At 45.4% G+C, this 23,286-nt stretch overlaps 1 protein-coding gene across 2 annotated transcripts in view; it reads right to left on the reverse strand.

The window, feature by feature from the left end:
• The window catches only part of FAM234B (family with sequence similarity 234 member B), a 28,531-nt gene extending 5,793 nt beyond the window's left edge, over positions 1-22,738 (reverse strand). Inside the window, exons 1-10 of one of the 2 annotated variants that reach the window (XM_084617885.1) lie at positions 22,658-22,738; positions 12,313-12,705; positions 11,059-11,157; positions 8,657-8,845; positions 6,529-6,659; positions 5,589-5,736; positions 5,040-5,181; positions 4,293-4,436; positions 1,327-1,408; positions 1,008-1,163 (exon numbers count right to left, since the gene is read on the reverse strand). In XM_084617885.1, coding sequence (XP_084474011.1) covers positions 1,008-1,163; positions 1,327-1,408; positions 4,293-4,436; positions 5,040-5,181; positions 5,589-5,736; positions 6,529-6,659; positions 8,657-8,845; positions 11,059-11,157; positions 12,313-12,705; positions 22,658-22,694 — 1,521 coding nt within the window. In that variant the 5' untranslated portion in view covers positions 22,695-22,738. Of the gene's footprint in view, positions 1-1,007; positions 1,164-1,326; positions 1,409-4,292; positions 4,437-5,039; positions 5,182-5,588; positions 5,737-6,528; positions 6,660-8,656; positions 8,846-11,058; positions 11,158-12,312; positions 12,706-13,566; positions 13,745-22,657 lie in introns of those variants that run through there. The other variant, XM_084617886.1, reaches the window with a different exon arrangement.
• Positions 22,739-23,286: the final 548 nt, after the last annotated feature.

Below are 23,286 nucleotides of genomic sequence, written 5' to 3' on the forward strand. Positions count from 1 at the left end.
AAGTGACAGCTGTGGTTTTGATCCAAGATCATGCAGCCTTTTTTTGACTCAGCTAGTTCTCCCTTCCTCACTGCTCTCCCCTCTCCTGGACCAGTCTAGCAGCCTGCCCACCGAGCTGTGGAATGCTGGTTGAAATGATTATGGAAGCTAAACCCTGGAGTTCCTTCCTGGAAAACACACGTTTAGCTGAACATTCGCACAACCCCCCACCCCACTTCCATATAAAAGAGTTCTGGGCTTAGGAAGACTATATTTTTAGGAGGGGGCACACTGTCCCAGTGACACTTGGGCTAGGAAAGGCTTCTGCAGCATCCCACAGAGTTCTCTCACTGCTCTCTCCCCTAGACATACAGCAAGCACTGCAGCCATTAGCTACAACCACGAGGGGTGAGACTCAACTGCTATTGACAATCACTGCAGAATTTAGACAGAGCTGGCCTGAAGGCCTTGTACACTTTTTCTCTCCCTTCACTCAGATACCATGGTGATGGTTGACTTTACCGGACCTGAGACAGGTGGAAGATTTCATTATGTTATTCCTCCTCGTGTAGATATGGGTGTGCGTAACGCCACCTAAAATGCATTTCCTTCGCTTCTGTTCTCCCTCTTGGCCTACATACAATTTATTCTCACCTGGTCTCCCATGACAAAAACTAATACGTGCGGGGTCTTGATTGCGTTCCACATCATTACCAATGACAGAGTGGATCTGAACTGCTGAACAGGTACAGGGGAGCTCATATTTATGTGGCGCCTATAAAAATGGCAGCTATTTAAGGAAAAATATTAATAATCTAGTAGTAGATTTAAAAGCAGACTGTGTGTGTGTGTGTGTACATGCTCAGTTCAGAATTTAGAACCAAGAGACCACCCCATCTCACCACCCATCCCATATGGAAGGTTTTAAGTTCAGTAACATTGTAACTGAAGAAGACATAAGAAAAGGGGGAGAGACTGAATACTCCTCAGGCAGAAAGCTTCCAAGTGGGAACAGGGCTCTTGCTTACCAAGTTTTGTAATGCAGGCTGCATTTCGTCAGCCCAGAAGAGAAAAACAGATTTCCTCTCCAAAGTCATCACTGACAGTGCATCAGATTCTTGCATGTGACACGGGAGATCATAGCTCCAAACAGGGAGGCCTGATTTACCATCCACCACCAGCATCTGAAAACAGGGAGGGGGACACAACGTGAGCACCATCAGCCATCGAAATGGGAAGAGACAGATGATTATGGCAGAGACTTGGGACCTTACAGCTAGCACATACCCTGCCCTCTCTTCTGTCCCACCACAGTCCTCCCCAAGTGTTTGCTTTCCTAGGATTTACCTTTTTCACATTGTTGTTGCTCTGCGCCTGCACCATGAAGTCCAGGGTTTGGTCAGCATTGAAGTAGCCAGGGGCAGGCTGGCTGTGAATATTGAGAAAGTAACAGTGACCAGAAAAGCACGGAATATCGAGCGAGACAGTGCACCTGCTTTTAGGTAATCTTCCCCTGATGGACACTCATCCCGCTTCTATTTACACAGGATTTTCCAAACCAGATCAGGCCTTTAATCCACCAGGCATAGTCCTTGACCGGCAGCAACCATTCACGGATACATCAGAGGAGGGAAAAATAACCACAATGCTCCTAAGCAATTCTTCAGTGCCATAAACACAGGGGGAAATTCCTGGCTGAGTCATATGGTAATCAATCAGTTTATCATAATGCAGCCTGACATTTTATTACCCTTTCCTTAGCATGCACAACTACTCATTTGTATTAGCAGTCATAAAATTATCGAGACCTTCTAAAATCCATCAACAGTTTTTGACTGTCTGACCGCCTGCAGCAGTAAGTTTTACAAACTGATTATATGATGTGTGAGGCAGCAGAGGTTCTAAATATATCTACCGTTATTTTTATCACATTACTCCTTGTTCCTTTATTGTGGGCCAGTGTGACAAAGAGTCACTGGCCAGTTTTTACTAAACCCTTCTTAACCTTTAATAGTTCAGCTCAAGTCCCCTCTCACTCTTCTCCTTCTAGGCTATATAATCCTAAATTTGTATCTCTTGCATCATATGTAAACTCCTGAGTTTTCTAACCATCTAGCTTGCCTCTCTGGCTTTTTGACTCTGAGTTCTATCTTTCTTAAAGTGGACAGATCTGGACACAATGCTCCAAATAAGAGCAGACAGTTCTTCAATACAATATCCCCATAGTGTGTTCTGTATTTGCTCATCCCCTTTGTAGTGCACCAAGCATGCCACTTCCTTTTTCACTGCCTCTGAACCCGGTGGCAGATATCTTTAAACTAGCATCAATGTTTCCCAAGTCATTTACCTTGGAGAATCCTGTGTCTTGGCATAAACAAGAAGTGGAGGCTACTTTGTGCCTGTGAATGTTACCTTACATTTTTTTAAGGTGAATTTCCTCTGCCATCAAGATTCCTGATTCCCCTGTGGGTTTGAATTCATCTGGAATTTTCCCCAAACTGAAAACATACTTTAGGTGCTGTCCATCAATCGACATCAACTTCCTCTTCAAAATCAGCGGTGTAACAAACCAATTCTGCCACCACATTAATTACTGGGATAGCCTGCTATTAAACCTTCTCTCCTCTGCAAATCATCCATTTACAACCTGATTTTCAATTGCTTAATCAATTGCTAGTCCACCAGACTTTGTCCCTTAGCTTCTGGCTACTCATTCTTCTTTCTGGTCTTAAAGGATCCTATCAAAAGCTGTTTGAAAATCCAATAAAATTATATCGACCAGGACGCCTTTATCAATGATTGTATTTTGTTACCTTTTTCCAAAAGGGCAAGATTTCCCCGAACAGAAGCTGTGTGGGTTTGACTCTACTGAGTGACACTTATCCAAGTGTTTTACTATTCTATCCTTAGGCCTTGTCTATGCTGGGGGGTTGTGCGGATTCCAACCCCCAATGTAGCTGCACAGGTACAAAAACCCTGGTGTGAATGGGAAAAGCCCTATAAACTGTGCAGCTTGTCCCTGACTGAACCCGGGATGTGTAAGCTGCACATTTGGAAACTGCAGCTTAGCCTGTCTCCCCGATGTGTCTGGGCTGGTATGGCTATACTGGCGGCTGTAACTGGAGCCAATCTCCAATGACGACAAGACTTGAGAATGGCCTTCACTATCCCCATTAGTGAAGTGAGGCTTCCCAGTCTGTTACCTCCAGAATCTTCCTTTGCTCCCCTTTCCAAAATTCTTCAGCCTTCAGGAATGGTCGCTGGGTTTAGACATTGTATGTTTGACACGCCATCCCTCCCGTTGTTTCATGTGTGACACTTCCTGGCAGAGTTTGTACTTCGTGCTATGTTGTTTAAGTAGGGTTTTCATTTATTAAATGATATTCTTTTAGCGCTAATAAACTCATCCCCTTCTCTACTTTACTATGAATGTTTTATCCCCCTTTTTACTCTTTGTATCTACCCACTGAGAAAAAACAGCCTATCTGGGCCGTTGGCACAATAGTCCTGTACAGGCTGTAGAATGATTCCATGATCTAACCATGTTTCCACCTTTATATTTCACTTCCTCTTCACCATTTTCCTGCATAAGTTTTGCAATCTGCCCTTTTCAAAGTAATCACTGTGTCCTCGTAGGCGTATTAGGACATCACACCCAATTGTACAGTGATCGTTACTGGTTAATGAAGATTCTACACTCGCCTCCTCTATAAATTCCTACCTGTTAGTTAACACTAAGTTCACAGTTGTATCCACCTTTGTAGGTACCAAAACAAGTTTTTGGTTTATGCTGCCAACAAATTATTTCTGCCAACTGAGAAATAAGGTGAATATTCAACCAGTTGTATATTCAGGTGTATATTCAACCAGTTAATGCTGCGGTTGCTGGGGAAATTACTTGTTGTTATTGTCCCAGGGGATTTTGCAACTTCCTTAAGCTCTTTGAGTGAAATATACCCTTGTGCAAGGGCCAGCACGGAGCATATGCACCGTCATCTAGAGGGGCTTAAGTGCGGCATAGACCACATGCTGGCTGCCTGCACAGGGATGAATTTCTTCCTTTCAGCATACTAAGATGGACGTCACTCTTTGAATCTAGTATGTTGGCTATTCAGTCCGTCCCTTTAATTCGTTCCTTCCCTCTCCCATTCTCCCCTCCCCACAGCACTAACATACCGACACGCACATGACTCCAGCTCCCTGGTATCCCTGCAAGCTTGGGGAATAATTCCAGATGATTCTCACAGGTGTGTGTGTGCCTGGAGGAGAGAAAGAGAAAAAGGAGAGACAGAAAAAACAAAAGTGTAACTAACCTGTGAATGTCCTGCAGCTCCAGGTTCCAGCGGGGCTCCAGGTCCTCTCCTCGCAGCAGAGTCAGGCTGTGTTTTGTGGTGATGAGGAGGTCGCTGCAGTTGGTATCTGAAGCCGTCACCATCTGCAGGAACTCAACGCCCCCGCTGGGAGAGGCAGAAAGCCGACATTAGGCAATTGCGCTTCACAGGTTTTATTTACTTCTTGAAATAAAAGCAGACAATGCCAAGCTCTAAACTTTTGAATATGTGAGAGTCTAATCCAGGTTTTTTCCTGTGACTGAATCCCCACTTCACTGCCTCATACAAACTGGGGCCTGCTGCTTTCTCCTTGTTCCCAGTCACACTAAAGGATTTCCCAGGCTCTGCTGGGCATTGAATCACTGTGTGGAGAATAAGGGACACCCAGGAGCTACACGACCCTGGCCCACTCTGCTGTGCACAGACAGCGCTGCTAACTTGGACTCTTAATTATTTAAAAACACACCTTTTTTCCTCAGTGCGGGCTTATTCAAATGCACGTGTGGCTGTAAGGGGGGGAACAAGGGCTCAGAGGAACAAGAGGTTCTCTTTATAACACATGGCATTTGCCCACTGCAAACACTGGAACAGGGAGGGAATTGGAATTCTTGATATCACAGGCATTGCCTAGGCGACTCTGATGAACAGAGATATTCAAGTGGAAGGGGCACCCCTAACAGTGCCCAGGCAGAACTACAGCTTAGCCCGAATGGTGAGACCACAACCCACCTGTAAATGTCAATGAGCTCCGATAAGTTGACAGATCTGCGCTTCTCCCACTCTGGCTCCTCCCGCTGCAGCACAGGAGGGAAGCTGTCACGGTTTCTGGCTTGGGCAAAGAGATCCCTCAGGGCGACTGCTTGGACATTACCTAGCAAATACATTACAGGGAGAGCAAAGATTGAGATTCTCACTTGTTGGATGACAGTCCTGAGAGCACAAGAGGCTGGGACCACTTGCAGGTGGAAAGTGATCAAACAAAAGCAGAAGGAGAGTCTCGGCCTCTCCCAGCAGGACATAATGTAGGAAGAGGTGTAGGAGGATCAGTGGCTTTGGGGAGCTCCAAGCCACTCTAGTCCTAGGAGCTGCAACCAGGTATCACTGTTCCTGTGCCATTTCCTACACTGGTGTGGGGAGCTCCCATCTTCTCCAAATCTGAGCCTCCACCAGTGGAAGGCATGGTAGGAACATCCTGGCAGAGCTCACAGCAATCCCAGCTTTAAAGTGCCTTAGAAAAGAGATCAAATGGAAGTGGCAGGGGCCCGTGGCCCATCTTACCAAAGCCAAACAGGATATAGATGGCTCCTCGGCTGGTAATGTGGGCTTGGGGGCCGATCAGTTTTCCTTCTCCATTGATGCTGTACTTCACGGGCCCACCCAGAGGGTTTCCCGTCTTACCCGATACCAGGATAAAGCACAGGTCTGGCTGCAAAGGTGAGAGAGACGCAGGGAATTCTGGGAGTTGACTCACACACAGTAGGCAGCCTCTCTTCCCCAGCATGAAAAGCTCTGCCATTCCCTCCCCACACAGCAGCATGTATCAAGTGACAAACCATTTGGAATCTTTTTCCTTCCCTCCCACTTCCTCTGTTTGTTTCCTGTGTGAGCTAGCAGTCTTGGTCTAGTTCCTTCTGTTACGATGTCCTTGTCACAACCCCCCCAACATGCTAGGCACCCTTGTCAGTAGCAGAGGTGCCAGTGAATGAATGGACGTTGGAGTCTGAACTCCCTCATCAACCTTAAAGGCAGTACCTTCTAAGTCATTGTGCACGGAGCAGCACAGGGGAAGTTTGCACCATGATTGCCAGGCAGGGACGTCTCTTCTGTAGCTAAACAGAGCACATCACTGGGCTGTTAAATTGTCAGCTTTCACTAGTGCTACAAAAACACTTTAAAAACAAAAGCAGTAACTGCTAAAGGGGGAAGCACAGGAGAAAGAGAGTGATTCTCACGTCTCAGCCGGTGGGCAATGATTAATTACTTCAACAATGACATTCGTCAGCTGATAAAAGATAGAGACAATGTCATTACTTCTTGATCCTGTTCTCCAGAGCAAGAGAAGGAAGCCAGGTTTGTACCTAAGGGGAATGTGAGGTAAGGAAACTACTTGGATGAAGGAATTTGTACCATTCCCCCATTATACTCTCTTTAGACCATGGCCCTGCTCCCCCTCCAAAGATTCAGGCCCATTCAGAGCTCTAGTGGGGATGTATCATACCTGGGTCTCTCCAATGGCCAGAACCACCAGATCTCCAACCTTATCCCCATCCAAATCTGGCAGCATGACGGCTGGTGCAGCCAGGGTCCCACTTGGCAGGTGGGCTGGGTTCAATGTCCAGATGGTTTTCCCTATAGGAGGAGAGAACATCTGAGCACTGCAGCACTTCAAGAAAGCAGAATTCATGAGAATCCCCAGGGAGTCCAACTAATCCTTCCTGAAGGAGGAAGGGGGAGAAGGCACTGTCGCCCAACAGCATGAGTAACAAGCCCAACCTAGAACTGGTGGCTGTGGAATTCACACACAGTGGAAAGCAGAATTCTTCCCTCCCCACTGCTGTGAACTGCTCTTGAGTCTCACCCTGCCAATGCTTTGCTTTATTTGTGTACTGACATCTCTATCAGGGTCTGATTCTGAAACTGCAACTCTTCTGGGGTTCAACTGCCAGGATCAGATCCTAAATAAGAGAGAGGCTTTGCAGGACACCAGTTGTCCTAACTGGCCAGTAGTAAAGTGTGATTGTTGATGTCACGGCTATGCAGCCACTCCCAGGGAACGGAACAGATGGGAACGCATAGTTGGAGGGACAGATTTTGGAAATGGAAATCTGTGTCTCAGTTAAATTTCCAACCAGAAAGAGCCCCTGTTGCATCTTTATCTTCTCCACATGGGGGGATAAAGGCATGCAAGCAGAAGTGATTTTAAACACGGTTTGTCAGTGGGGACCCGCGTAAGGGCCCAGTAAAAGAGGATTCGCAATTTTTTTAACCAAATTAAAAAACAAGTTCAAAGTAATTCCAGATGCTCTCCCTGCCCTCTGAGTCCCTCTGCCAATTACTATCCTTTTACAATCACATTTTAACATTCTTTTCTCCCGCTTCTGCTGTGGGAAAGCCCCCTCACCCCTCCAAAGTACAGAACAAAGTTAGGGCCAGATCCTGCAAATGCTTAGGCACACAAGTAACTGTACTCACACCAGCAGTAGTACTGAGTTCAGAGAGACTACCCTGACCCTGCAAACACTTACACATGTAAACAGTCTCACCGGATTAATTCATAACAACCGTTTGAAAGTCAAGCTGTGGTGGTTATTTTTCACTGGGCACAGAAGTCATGGAACATTTCTATGTTCCCAACTGCATGAGTAAAACTCTTAGACCCAAGGTTCCACTGCAAATACTCATTCAAGCTCCAAGAATATTCTCCAACATTTGCCTAAAATTCACTGTTCCCATGAACATTTCTGCTCGCAAATTCAGTTGCAAGGATGTCCATTAAGAGTAAACATAAAAAGAGCGTCAACATAATCAAAATGACTAAAAATGCAATATTCACTCAGATCTGGTAAATACTTTTATCCACCTAAATTCTCCTGAAGATGTAACTGGCTACAGCATACTTCCTCACTTCTTTCTCTAGATATGATGTTTAGTGCATCTGTGTTGTTGTGAAACAGCTGCTGCATTCCACTCAAGAGGTGGCTACATTTCAATGGTAGGTGAAATGACTCCTATATCCTTTATCTATATCACAGGGATGTTATAGGGCTACATTAATGAAGTGCAAAGGATTACATTACATATTATTCCCTGTAATTCAATATTTGTTAATGAGTAGATCAGGGGTTCTCAAACTATATTGCACTGTGACCCCCTTCTGACAACAAAAATTACTACACAACCCCAGGAGAGGGGACCGAAGCCCTAGCCCATCCAAGCCCCTCTGCTGCAGGTGGGAGGTTGGGGAGGCAAAACCAAAGCCAGAGCCGCACCGTCCCCGGTGGAGAGGGGGGCAAAGCCAAAGCCCAAAGGATTGTGCCCCAGGCAGTGGGTTTGTAACCTAAGCCCCGCTGCCCAAGGCTTGGACTTTGGTCCTAGGCGGTGAGGCTCAGGCTTTGGTTTTAGCCCCAGGCCCCAGCAAGTCTAAGTCAGCCCTGGCAACTCCATTAAAATGGGGTCGCGACCCACAGTTTGAGGTCCTGACCCACAGTTTGAGAACCCCTGGATTAGATCATCTTCTGTATTACTCTGCAGTTTTCTTTTAGCTATGGACTTGTTCCTCTGTTGTTACCATGGTGCTGAATTATTCCAGGTGATCAGTTCATCCACACATTCATGCCTGGAACTACCTGAGGAGGCATGGAGAAGGCTGAGGAATTTGGATGTTCCAGTCACAAGGCAGACAGGCTCAGCTGGGGCGGTGAGAATCAGTCCTTTACACTGCACACTCCGAGTCTCTTCTGGAATGTGGCTGGACCACAGGGTGCTGCCGTTCATACCAGAAAGGGCCATGACAGTTACTGATGGCCTAGAAACACCTGCAGACACACAAGAGGGACAGTGAGGTCCTTTGCAATCAAAGGAAAGAGAGGAAAAAGGCAGACTGATCTCAGGGGGACACGCCGTTCAGTTATGCTGCTACTCTGTGCTGTCCCCAAGTGGACAAGCTTAAAGTGGTTTCAGAGTAGCAGCCGTATTATTCTGTATCCGCAAAAAGAACAGGAGGACTTGTGGCACCTTAGAGACTAACAAATTTATTTGAGCATAAGCTTTTGTGGGCTACAGCCCACTTCATAGGATGCATAGAATGGAACATCTAGTAAGAAGATATCTATATACACATACAGAGAACATGAAAAAATGGAGTAAGAGGCTAATTAATTAAGATGATATTGAATCTATTTCCCTAAAGTTAAGTATCCTCACATCTTCCTGTCAACTGTCTAAATGGGCCATCTTGATTATCACTACACACGTTTTTTTTTCTCCTGCTGACGATAGCTCGTCTTAATTAATTAGCCTTTTACTCCACTTTTTCATGTTCTCTGTATGTATATATATCTATCTTCTTATTAGATGTTCCATTCTATGCATCCGATGAAGTGGGCTGTAGCCCACGAAAGCTTATGCTCAAATAAATTTGTTAGTCTCTAAGGTGCCATAAGATTAAAGTGGTAACATTCACAAGAATCCCATGAGTTTGGTTATTTCAGTCCCTTGTTAGCTCACAGGAATAGGACTGGCAGTAACTGTCCATAGAAACACCTGAAGTTACATTTCTGTTCTTGGTTGGCAAAGGAACATAATATTTGCCCTACCCGAGCAACTATTGGTCCATTCAATTCATCACCCTAACTGCTGTCACACCAGACTAGACTATTGTTCTTTTTAATGCTTATTCTTCTGCTGGCCAATGGTTAATGCTTGGAAGTTGCAACTACCCTTCTATTAGGAACCTGGCTAGTTATGCACAGGGTCCTGTATGTTCTGTGATTCTGTGGCAGCAGAATTTTGCTCCACAATCTAGGTTTTTTATTTTTCGATCCCCCCCCCCATGTTTCTAGCCTTCATTGTTGTGAAAAACACTTTGAAAGCATGCAATCAGTGTCAAACAGTGTTGTCTGCCTGAGTCTGCAGACAGCACAAAATAATAGCTAAATGGAGTATGAAGTACCCCAATATGTTTTAATCAAATGTTGACTTTAATACCTAATGATGATAAGTTTAATGTCAGCCTAACATCACACATACTGTTGATCATTTTAGCAGAAACATCCAGCTAATGTGCTTATTAGTCTCCACATCTAAGAGCCCCACATAGGTCTTATCCAGATGGCAAAACTTCCAACTTCTCCCTAACAGCATCTACAGTGCAGTTAATGTGAGGCCAGTACAAAAATCTGCTTCATGTTGAAAACTGAAAATGTGAGAACAGTGTAAAATAAAGAACACGGGGAATACCACACAGGTTGAATGATTCATTTTCATATTTAATTCAGTACAATCACAATTTTTTAATTGAAATGAACCTGCCATCGGATTTTCTATCTGCTGCACCAGAATTCCTTGGACACCAGGGACCCTGGTGTGGAATTTACATCTCACTTGTAATGGAGTACATGGGGCCTTACTTATGTAGCACTCTGCCATGGGGGAGGGAAAATTTCCTTTCTATCTGTATTTGTATTACACCAATCATTGCAATTAGGCACCAGATATTGTCAATACACTCCAGCATAATGGAGCCTTGCTTCTTGACTGTTTCTCTGGGACTGGAACAGATTTCATGTCACTATGAGGTGAAGACAGTCTGTGGAGATGCAGTACAATGGCAGCTGGGAAGCTCCAGAAACGGGAAGCTTGGAGCAGTGGGAAACCAGCAGCACTCAGTGACAAGCTAAGTTATTTCTAGACTTCTGATGGGTTATCCCATGTGTTCTTATGCAAATGTTAGCAGAGAAATTAAAAGCAGCCTGCTGAGGGGGAGTGGGCTGTTTAACATTAAACAGCCAGGCGCAGTAACATTACTACTGTCAATCAATATATCAGCTGGGACTTTCACAGCAGAAGTGAGCTGTTTTAAGGAGAGGTCTGAAGGAGGACAATGTGGCAACTCCGCAGATGGTTAGGGGAACTCCTCCCATGAAGGCTCACAGGGAGAAAAATAAGAAAAAAAACACTAGACAACCCAACAAAAAAGCCATCAAGGCTGGCATCACTGGCGAAGCAAAGTCGGCAGATAACACCTTACCCAATACGCTAGCATTCATCAGGGCTGTGAAGGAGAGCAGGATGTCCGGGAGCCCATCACCATTCACATCGGAGAGCTCCAGTGGGAACAGCACTCCACCTGTGACAGTCAAAGCAAATCAGGAGCTGCTATCAGAATAGCTGCCAAACCCACTCTGTATAATGGGGATGAGGACAAGCCTGAATGAAAAGGGGTCTGAATAACCAGCCATCATGGAATCCACAGGAGATTACCGAAGCAGCACTGTTCCCCCAGCTGTTATGTCCCTCCCCACACAGCACAGCTCCAGCACCAGGCTCAGCCAGAGATCCAGCAGGGGCCTACAGGAGCCAGCAGAGATGAATTATCTGCATCCACTGCAGTGATCTGGCACCACATCTGACTGGCTTCTCAGAGCCCACAAATGGGAGGAGGAAAGAAGGAAAAGGAATAGTATCACATCAGGGCCTAACAGAATCACGTCACCAATCATTCTGTCTCAATGGAGATATAAGAGGGGAAGCACTTTAGAAAATACCACAGATTAGCTAGCTATTCTATGACTGTTTGAGGAGGGACAAAGACCTCAGAACATTTAAATTATTGATTTATAGATTTAACAGGGAGAGAAATATGCAGAGGAAATAACATTAGTTAAGGCAATTTGCAGACACAAAGGAAAATCCATTCCTCCCCACCCCAGGCAACACGTCATATCCCCCCACCCAGATTTGCTGCTTGGCTTGTACTGAGCATGCTCATTAACACTACTGAAGCCAGCTGACCTCACTCTGCCCCCCCACTATTGGCAGGCTCGGGTTGTCTCTGCCTCCCCACACCCCGCGTGAATGGAGGAGCTTGTGGGGTGTAATCTCTGGATAAGGAAGTGATGGGGACCAAAGTGGACTAGCCCATCTATATCTGGGGCAAATTCCAAAATGGGTAACGCCATCCAGGCAGAGGGGTGACATGGGAGGAGAGTCAGAAGAACCCTGCTATTTTTTTGGCACTGGAGAAAGTAAGACCTTATTGGACAACAGATTTATCTCGGACTGGCCTGAGACATGTACCATATTTAATAGGGATCAGAGGAAGGCTAGGTGCATCAGCCATATGCCTGTTTATGGCCTCAGAGCATATGCAGTGGTGAAGAGGATTAAGTTGCTGCTCCTCTGCTCTAAACAAACTCTCCCAGGTGGGTCTTTCCCCCACATCCACCCTGTGAGCTACCCCCTGCCCAATCTCACACAGCTGCTGTTCCTGATGGTCTCTCACCTGCTTCCTGGCCAAGGTTGCGGTTCCAGGTGTTATGCAAGTCTCTAGGAGGACAAGGAATGAGAAAGGCGCACACCAGCACCAGAATCATGGAGATAACCATGGTAAGCAAAAAGACTGCTGTGCGCAGGTAAGGCATCAGGGAGGAGGTTGCCTTCTGCTCCAGGCTGCCAGTGGCCTCTGCAGGGTACCCATCTGGGACACTCTCTGACAGCCGCTGCTTTGTCACTTCGACCTCCACTTCTGAGTCTGGGTCCAGCACCTCCTCCAGGGTGCTCTTCCCGTTCTTGACTCCCCCATTCTTCTGCAAGTTGAGCACAAGGTCATCTTCACTCTCATCACTGTCAGCCTGAGTGAGGGGGTCATACTCCCCTAGGTCCGGGCTCTTTTTTCCTGAGGAGAGAAGCAGGGAGAGAGAATCAAGCATGGCTGGTGGAAAGGAAAGAAAGAACAAGCTCTCTGCACTTTTGGGTCCCAAAGGGAGGAGAGTGCGAGAGAGAAGACAGGATGTCTGTATTTTGTGTCTACTCAGACGATGGGCATGGTTGGAGGGGATGAGGTGTAAGGGAGAAGGTGGGGTCCATGCACATCCACCAGGTCTCAGAGTGGGGGCTACAAGAAAACAAACAGTTTAGTTCCCCAAGGCAAAAAACAATTCAGGATTTGCTTAATTTCCTCTAATTTTGGGGGTCTGTAATGAGAAACAGTTCCATGGAGCTATCATACTATATCTTTAGGCTTGGAAAGATTAGAATCTCATTTGTGTATGTTGATAAGCGCCGATTTCATCGTACACACACAAACCCATGAAAAAATATTTCCATCGATAACAGCTGAAATTTACAGAGAGGCACAGTAAGAAAAATGCTACTTGTGAGCTTATTAGAGTTTGGATTTAAAGATATTTATCTTGTGTATTTTGACATGTGACGTTGACAATTTGTGTTTGAGTGGTTATAAAACTTTAACTTTTTCAATCTTAACATCTAGTGTCATTAAACAATTATTGGTGGACCCCCACTAATGTCGGATTCCCCCCCCATAATTTTCCACACCTGTGAAAATGTAAATTGATAAGAATAAAAAAATGCTTAAAAATAAACATCGATAATATCTGTCAAAAATTTTTTTTAAAAAATTGAATTCTGCCAACCCTACATATCTTCATGCTTAACCCTCTGCATACCTAAGTCCCAGACTCTCCTCAGCAATCTCCTAATTCAAAGCTCTAATCATGAAAGAGCCCTTCCTCACTTGGTAGCCTTTATAGTGTATCCATGGCAGGGTCCTCTCTCTATATCTCATTTTTCTTCTGTTCCTCCTCCTTGATCCACTCAGTGATGTCACAATCTAAATTTCTGTGACATCATAGCTGCTTCCACAGGAACGAGCTGTGATGCCAGATGCTAAACTGTGCCTCCAGGTGTTTAAAGGAACACTTTGCAAGACATAAATAATATATACATGGTAATTGCAAAAACGTGTATTGTATTCACCCTCCGATACTATGATGAATGGGAATGATCCAAAGAAGAGAAATCAGAAAGTTTTAGGTTCTCATGGTAAAGTTAATTCAACCATACTGCTCAGAAGTAATTTTTCCTATTTCTGTTTTTCTCTTTAAATGCACAGCTTAGTACGTAACTGTCATGTTGTTAAATGTATAAAATATGCAGTCTGTGCTACACAGCAGAGTTGACATTGCAACAGCCATCCTTAAATTCTTCAGTTTGGAAAGATTCTATCAGTTTTAGCAGCCAAACCAGTAATATCTCTCCAACCAGTAGAAATGTTGGAAGTGCACCCAGTCTACCATAAAAGAACCTTCACTTTTTCCTTTCTTATGTCTGAAATTGTAACTTTAATGTAAACTATAGGATTTTTTTAATGCAAAAGCCAATCAAATAACACTGTTAAGTCACAGTAAATCCTTAACTGCCTCACTCTAAATAGAAGCAGCCTTAGCTAAGGCAACATTATAGTGACATAGAAGCGCCGTGATAGTTAAAGCTGTGTCACAACTTCTGTTTAAAGGTTGATCTTTCTAAGTCTCTAAAATCTACATGTTTAATCAGATTCCTTTGAAATTTTGTGTGCCTCAGGACAGTGCAGAGTAGGGTTAGTGACCCAAATTTTGGATCATTTGACGAAGGGATTCCTGCCTTACAGGCTCCTCTGGAAACCCAGTTTCCTTCTGCTGCCTTGTACTGTTAAACTGAGAGGTATTAATGACTGGATGAATCACAGACCTCATTGAGACTCACGGCTGTGAACTCATCCTTCAATTAACATACTGAAGGATAAATTAATCACAAGCCCCCACCTAAAACCAAAGGAGTTTTGGACTGAGTGACCAGAGATTGCTGCAATTTGTGAGTCATGGATGGCAATTTTATTCTGGAGGAAATGTAATCAAGGTTTTTGAGGGGAAAAATAGACATATGAATGCTTCCAGGGAGGGGAGAGGAAGTGGGAGAAAGGGATTTGGGGCTGCAGTGAAGAAAGGGGGGGTTATAGGAAGGGAGCCAAAAGAGGACAGGTGGTAAGGGAGAGTGGAGAGAGGTTGGGGGCTCAAGTGAGGGAGAAATGGAGGTTGGGGGAGTGGAGGGGTGGGATATTGGGAAGGCGGATGTTTGGGGGAGGGGTAGAGGAGTTGGGTGAAATAGGGCACCTGTCAGCCCCACATTCTCCCCTCCCATGTGTGCGCCCAGATTGGGGTGGCAGGGGATGGACTCTTGCACCACTAAGGCAGTCTGAGCCCCCCATATAAACTGGGATATGGGAGGTCTTGCCTCTCTGCGGTCAGTATGCAAATTGCAGGACATGATATGGACAACTGCCTAAATGACTCCTAACTCCTATCTCCAGCATATCTTTTCCTGTTCAAAAAACTAGGAAATTCAATGACAAAAATCTGTCCTGAGGCAGAGTTAAGGTTGCTTGGTGGGATGTTGTCCTCTTGCAGAACACTGAGTTGAACAAAACTGAAAACTTCTGAAACCCAGGAAATGCACTGTTAAGGTTGTGGCTTTGGAGAAGGTGACGTAGGCAAACCTCGGATTGGTGGTTTGAGAAAAATCTGTATTTTACTAGACACTGGGGAGGGGAGCAAGTGGCTACTTCCTGATCTCAGGGCAGATTAATGTGGTGCTTCCAAAGGCACAAAGGTTCAGAACTGACAGCACAGGTACCTTGACTCACAGGCACCGGCTTCCTCCTTTCTATAGGGGTGCTCAACTCCCACTCTGCCCCAGGCCCTGCCCCCACTCCACCCCCGTCCTGCCTCTTCCTGCCCCTGCTCTGCCTCTTCCCAACCAGTTCCGCCCTCTCCCCTGAGCAGGTCCCGTCCCTGCTCCTCTTCCTACCCCCAGCACCTCCTGCATGCTGCAGAGCAGCTGATTGTGGCGAGCGGGAGGCACTGGGCGGGAGGGGGGGAGCTGGCTGCTGGTGGATGCTAAACATCCACTAACTTTTTTCCATGGGTGTTCCAGCCCTGGAGCACCCCCGGAGTTGGCACCTATGCCTTGACTGCTGAGGGAAAAGAAATAGGTGTGGATTCTGGGTGATTCCTGGATTATGAGACTGCATTAGTTTGTGGGAGAGCAAGGAGTACACCATGACATGGGGACTGCTGAGTACAGACTGAGTTGGATGGAGAGAGGTGGCCTGCACTGGGCACCTTATTTTGCCCTCTCTGCAGTGTCTAACAACCGGTTACTTAAGAATCGCTGCAGTGTCTAACAGGCGATTTAAGAGATGATCTACTGGACTTTGTGGAGATTCACTCAGGCAGAATCTGGGTATGAGAGCAGATTTAAACTGCATCAGAGATCTATATCCAGGATCTTTGATAGTTTTCTCTGATTTGGCTGAGCGCCTGAATAATTGCTATATATAATATGAAAGATATGAATAAGTGCTGGAATAACATTAACTGGGAAACTGAAGGGTTCATAGATGCCTGGGACAAGGGTATTGTATGACACAGAAACATTGCAAACTCTGACTTCTCACAGTTTCTTGGCAATGGGATACATTTATTGGACAGGGGTCAGAGGATCTTTCTCTCAAACATAAAACTGTCAGTACCTTGGAACAGAAACACTGTCTGTGATTTCTCTCTCCAGTCCTGCCACAAACTCCACCCTCCAACCACTCTGAAACATGAACAGGAATACCATTCCACTGTAACATAGTTGTCCTTCGCTCCAGGCACTGTATGTGAGTTGAGTTATAGGAGGGGAGGAAGTAAAGCAATAGAAGTGTTCCTATACCAGGGAGCTAAGACTTCAGGAAGATGTGTTCCTTGCTTGTGGTGGGAGGTCCTGGGTACAGTAGTGGATGGAGAGACAGGTTGGAATGGGGAATGCAGTGAACGGGTCAGGGGCATGGTTGGCGAGGTCTGGACTGGTGGGGTCCAGCTGATGGGTGTGCGTGGAGGCAAGCTGACTCAGTATGCAAATTGCAGGACATGATATGGACAACTGCCTAAATGACTCCTAACTCCTATCACCAGCATACCTTTTTCTGTTAAAAAAACTAGAAAATTCAAAGGGAAAAATGTACTTTAAGGGAGAGTTAAGGTTGCTTGGTAGGATGTTGTCCCCTTGCAGAACGCTGAGTTGAGCAAAACTCAAAACTTCTGAAACCCAGGAAATGCAGTGTTAAGGTTGCCTAAGCAACCTTAACTCTGCCCTTTTTCAACAATGTCCCAATATGCCGTTAATACACATAACTTTACTCTGCCAACCCCCATAGTTGCTGAAATATACAAGCTCTTCATCTCCTTTGACAACCCATTCATGTTCACCCACAGGATTCCATCTTACACTAGTAAAGGACAAAAAAGATTGCCCATGTAATCTTCCTTCTGTTCCCTTGGAGCTGACAGTAGCCAATGGGAATTATTTGCATACATTGAAAGTGCAGTCAGTGTGTTACGTATACCTTCTCTAAATGGTGGAGACAGTAGTTGGGGCTGCTTGGTAAAAGTGTATTTGTGATAGGAGGACGTGGATTACTTTGAGGTGTGTAGCAGACTTGTAGTTATAATATAACGAAATCTATGTTTTGCATCTTCCAGTATGAGTGAGAGCAAAGGGAAGAGCTACATGTGTAACTTCAGGATCCAGTAGGCACCATTTCAATGCAGAATTGTGTACATTCTATCATTAGCAGGGCACAGGGTTCTTATTACAAAGGGTATTATCAATAGCAAGTTGGAATATGACTACAGTCTAAGCATGTATTATCTGCATGCCTTCCAGGTCACGTGTGTGTCAGGTGTAGCTGTACTGAATGGTGGAGGCAGTAGTTAGCTCTGCTTGGTAAAGGTGTGTTTGTGAGATCTGTGGATTACTTTGAGGAGTGTGACACAGCAGTGACTGTGATATGAGAAGTTCCATGTTTTGCACCCTCTCATGTGTGTGAGGAAAGGGAAGAGGTGCATGTGTACCTTCAGGATGAAGTATGCACCATTTCTATGCAGAAGTGAAGAAGGTTTTGTCAGTAGCAGGGCACAGAGCTTTTATTACAAAGGATATCAGGAGTGAAATGGAATATGAGAGGATTCTAATGCTTTAATGATGGTTAAGTGAAAGTATAGGTTGAGATGGTATCCTGTGAGTAGTCTTTCTGGGAAGTTGGCTAAGGGTGTGAGTGTGTCAGGATCTGCAACCTCCTGAATCTCATAATACCAAGGGTCAGTGTATGTGCTTATTTAGATGTTGCTGAAAGAGGCTACAGGAAGGTGGCATGGACAACTCTTCCCCACTCCCAGCAAGTGTTAGTTGGAATCCTGTGGGTTAGAGTGAATGGGTTGTACAAGCGTTTCACCTACTTTTACATTTCAGCAACTGTGGGATTGGCAGAGTAAAGGTATGTATATTAATGGGGCACAGTGGGGCATTGCAGAAAGAGGGCTGAGTTAAGGTTGCACAGGCAACCTTAACTGTGCATTCCTGATTTTCAGATGTTTTGAGTTTTGCTCAACTCAATGTTCTGCAACAGGATGACATGCCACGAAGCAACACTGCTCTACCTTAATTTAGTTTTTTTGCCATTGCATTAGGTGACGTATTCTTACCAAAAGAGATAAGTGTCACATTTAGCTAAGGTCAGTTATCTAAACTGACTTTTAAAGCCACTTCTATTCTGATCTATGCAGGTCCACACACAGACTTGCACTAAACTAAACCAGTTTTCATTCACACCTGTGGACATTTGGGTACAAGCCTGTGTACAGACTGACTCTTACTTCCCCGTGCCGCACTGGCATCAGCATGGAGCCTCATGGACTGCCATGGAGCTCGGTGCATGGAAAGCAGTCTGCCCAGAGAGACCACAATGCAAAACAGGAACATATACTTCCACAAATATAAATCTCTCTCTCCTGTTGTGCCTGCATGCTATGCTTCACCCAGTGGCACTTTAATTTAGAGAATTCAGGGCTGATAAAAGGTTTCATATTGTCCACTCTGGAGACCGAAATCTATCGAGCAGTTACAACATTGGCAGTGTAAGCTTCCTCCATTCAATCACCCCTGTCCTGGAAGGGTCACCTCTAGGGAAGAGAGAAGAGCTCAGATTCCATAACTAAATCAGTCCATGAGCTCCTTGTTGGGAGCACCCACAGAGATGCCAACTGTGGTGCAGGTTCTGTGACGAGGACACCTTTCCTGCTATGAACTGGTCTGACGTCCCAACTCATTTGACACAAGCTAATGGATGCAATAATGGATTTTAGCTGTTAATGACCTAGGTAAAAAATGAACCAGTGACTTATAGGTTAGACGTTCCATATTATATTCTTAATCCTTTGAGCCATCTACTATTTCCCTTGACCACAGTCCAGTCTGAAATTGACAACCTAAAGGTGAAAGGCTCTATTTTCCATTACCGATGAAATGTGATTCTCTACAAAGTCAAAGCCCTAATTCTAATTTTATTGTCACAATCTGTCAGTAGTTTTGCTCTTCTTGCAGCAGACATGTCAGTGCCGCTCCAAGGGCTGGACCAAATTTTCACAGAGATGTGCCCGAGTTTTACTTTCAGGCAAGATCATTTGTGCAGCTACATTTTCAACTCACCATACTTAAAGCCCACTAGTTGACCAAACAAGCATGAAAATAAGTGGGTAAGCCATGCTTTCAAACCATTTATTTAAGCCCCCAATTGAATTGTAATCAGAGAGACATAAGTAGCACTAAGATTTGTATAAGTCAAAGCATTCACCCATTTAAGGAATTACGATTTACTGAGAAGCTTTCCAGAGATCAAACTATTTGCTTTCTGATTACTGGGTCCTGGACCAGCGCTTGGAGAAGTTGACTGGTCTTCAAAAGAATATCCAGCACTGTCTGGTTCTGATTTATCAGTGATCAGAAAATCCAATACCTTGTGTGGTATCAGATACAAAAATGGTTTTCAGCTTTCCAATGATATAAAGCATAGGTTCCCAAACTGTGGTCCATAGACCAATTGCAGGTCGTCTTTGGCCAAGATACTTAACACATGCTACTAGGCTTTTTGTTTCCAGACACTGAAAATCTCCCCCTTAGTATTTGATATTTTTAAAGGCAGAAGGTAGAGTTAGGAGCTCAACTCTTGCTGACTTTCAATGGGAGCTGGGCACCTAACAGCCCTTTGTGCCTTTAAAAATCTCCTCCTTTCCTAATATTACTTTTCTATGTAAGCTACTGCTGTGGTTGTCATAGGGGTGCTATGTGATCTCACATGAGAGAAAAGGTGCTCCATTCATGCAATTATAAATAGGAGGCGAGGCATCCAGTAAGGCCTGTATTAAAACTACGTCAACATTATGAAAAGTTTAAAGGTTTGCCGGTTTGAGAGATACCAAGCTATCACCAGTCTCTTGGCCAATAGCTGTGCTCTTTTTTAGCACTAGTTTTAGAGTGAAGAGAGCAAATCCTGAACTTTAGACCAGTGTAATTTTCAATGCCTGTTTTTCTTGATGATTAAAAAGCAGGAATCTGCTTCCAATAGTCTTTGAACCCTCTTTGGTGCCATACTTTGTTTTCTATTTTTTGCTGTTAGGAGTTGGCTGATGCCTCTCCGGGCACTCCACATATATCTATCTAAACCCTTAGGGAGATAAGATAGCACATATTTGCAAAATTAATGAAAAGTGAAAGAAAAAGCAGCTATAGGAAAAACAGTTCAGACTTTTCGTGGTTGTTGAAAGCTACATTTTGACTATGTTTTAGTCACACAAGTAGTTTCTTAGCTGTACAAATTAATTTGAGCACAGATAGAAGGATTATTTTTGTAAGTGCACTTGAAAGGCCTTCGTTCAACTAAAAATAGCTTACTTTGTGTACCCAAATTAATGCCGTCCAGTTGCAGGTGGATACACATTATTAGTTAAGTCAAGAAATTTAGGGAGAAGTTTGTCTTTGCAGTTGCAAAATGCTCCTTTTTCTCACATATTTATAACTCTCCCATTTTGTACTTTTATTTTTTCCAAGTAAACAGCTTTGAACAACTGTTCCATCCTCTTTAATCAAACAAACAAATTGTTCTGTAAATGAAAAAAAGCACTAGAGCCAAACTTCAGTTTGGTAGAAGACCTTGCCCTGGATTGATTAATGCTCGAGGTGGGGCCTTATAGGTGCCATAACAGTCGGTTCTCATGGGCCAGTGGAAACGCTTCACGAATTTGCGTGTCATCCTTATGCAGAGGCCATGCTAATCTTCTCTGTATCATTCCAATTTTAGTATATGTGCTGCTGAAGAGAAAGGCCATGTCAACTGCCTACTGAATTTCACTTCAAAGCCATGGGAGCACTAAGAAGCTGGTGAGACCCAGCAGAAGGGAGGAGCCCCAGCAGCAGGTGTACTAGTTCTGTTCATTTTCCTGAGTGCAAGCAATAGACATGAAGGTTGATGGGGCACTTTCCCATTGGTTTAATATTGGCACCTGTATCGGCTCCACCCGTTCTGTAGCAAAACGTTGGCAGCCTGTTCTACAGTAAAATACAGATATTCAAGATGTGTTTTCAGCATAAGTCCCTTTTAATGTTCTCACAGAAATGTACAGTTGGCTGTATCTATGCCTCCGAAAATACGTGCTTCTCTAAACTAACAGTCCCTTTTCTTGAATATCCTATTACCAGGGTGTAGATATATTTCTTTTCTCCCATTTTTAATACAAATGATAACATAGAGATTACTGGAAATTATACAGACAAATTTGGCAGGGTTTTCATATTTACCCAGATAAATGCGGAGACAGAACTTTAATTTGGAGCCTGGTTTCCAAGAGTAGGTTATTTATAGGAATGACACATACTAGCAGACGAGACAAAGACAAACATTTCTTATATTTTTTAGGTGTTCATTCTCCTTCATTTATTTATTTTTTTACACACTGCATCAGTTTACCGCAAAAGGTATTTAAAAGGCAGCAATTTAAACATTGTTCTAAATCTGTTCAAAATCAAATATGTTCCACAATAATATGAGCTGTAGGAAATGGAAAGCAAAGTATTGCAAAGAGTATGCAAAAATGTATTGTTACTTAATCTCAAAATATAGCACTATAAGAGTGCATGACAGGGTGCAGAGAGACTAAGATATTTAACAGAAACAGTGTCAGGGGCATCCAATGAGCAAATGGACCACCTCTGCCATCTGTTTCCAACTCAGGTCCTACTCCCCACACCTTATGATCAGTGATCCCCACTCCCCCCAGGAGCAGTGACCCCCCTCTCTCTCCCCTTCTCCCCCCCACTCCAGGAGCAGTGACCCCCCTCTCTCTCCCCTTCTCCCCCCCACTCCAGGAGCAGTGACCCCCCTCTCACTCCCCCCCACTCCAGGAGCAGTGACCCCCCTCTCGCTCCCCCCCCAGGAGCAGTGACCCCCCTCTCTCCCCTTCTTCCCCCCCCGGAGCAGTGACCCCCCTCTCGTTCCCCCCCACTCCAGGAGCAGTGACCCCCCTCTCTCACCCCTTCTCCCCCCCACTCCAGGAGCAGTGACCCCCCTCTCGCTCCCCCCCACTCCAGGAGCAGTGACCCCCCTCTCGCTCCCCCCCACTCCAGGAGCAGTGACCCCCCTCTCTCCCCTTCTCCCCCCCCCCTCGGAGCAGTGACCCCCCCCTCCTTTCTCCCCACCTCAGGGCACGGACACTGACCTCCACCCAAGCTGCCCGAACCAGGATGTCCCTGGGGGGGGGTCTCTCCCTCCCCGCAGAAAGACCCGGATGTTTTTGGCCCCCAAGGGACGCGCGAGTCGGTCCCGGCCCCCCTGCGCGCAGGGTCCCGCCGAGCTGTCCCCGCCTTGCCCCGCCCTCCCCCCTCGGCCTGTCCCTGCGGAGCCCGCTCCCTACCTGGCAGCTTCAGCGCGCGGGACAGCACCGTGGCCATGCTGAAAGCTCACGGTGCGCATGCGCGGCGGCCCGCGGCTTGCTGGGAAGTGTAGTTCTCTAGCCGGGTGGCCACACAGGGCTCACGCTGCACACAGGAGGCGCGGGGCGGGGCGGGGCGGGGCAGAGACCCCTGCCTGGCCCAGGGAGCCCTCGGGTCATGTTCCCATCGCTCCTCGTAGTTGCTATTGTTCTGTTTCTCTTTCATTGTTATTTTAAAGTTAAAGCTCTATTATGAAATAAAACGATGGGGGGTGAGGGGGACAAGAACCACCAGTTACATTTAAGGTGGGACTCGCCTGGGTGAGACTGGGCTCGCCGCTGTACAAGGTGCAAAGGCAGAACTGCTGATCTCTGCCCTATACAGAGAGACAGGGATCAAATGTCAGCCACACTGAGAGGCCACCAGGATCATGCTAACTGACCGCAGCAGTTTTTTTTTCCCATCAGTCAGCAGCACCAGACCCAAATGTTCAAAAATCATGAGATTGTGCTTTAAATAATGGGAAATGTGGGGTTCTTTGTATTTGCCTTCTGGTTTTTGAGCCTTAGGGTTCACATTTTCCAGGTTTTTTTCACAACCGTGAGGCTAT

The sequence above is a fragment of the Lepidochelys olivacea genome (assembly GCF_965140295.1).
Source record: "Lepidochelys olivacea isolate rLepOli2 genome assembly, chromosome: 1".
NCBI classification, from domain to species: Eukaryota; Metazoa; Chordata; order Testudines; family Cheloniidae; genus Lepidochelys; species Lepidochelys olivacea.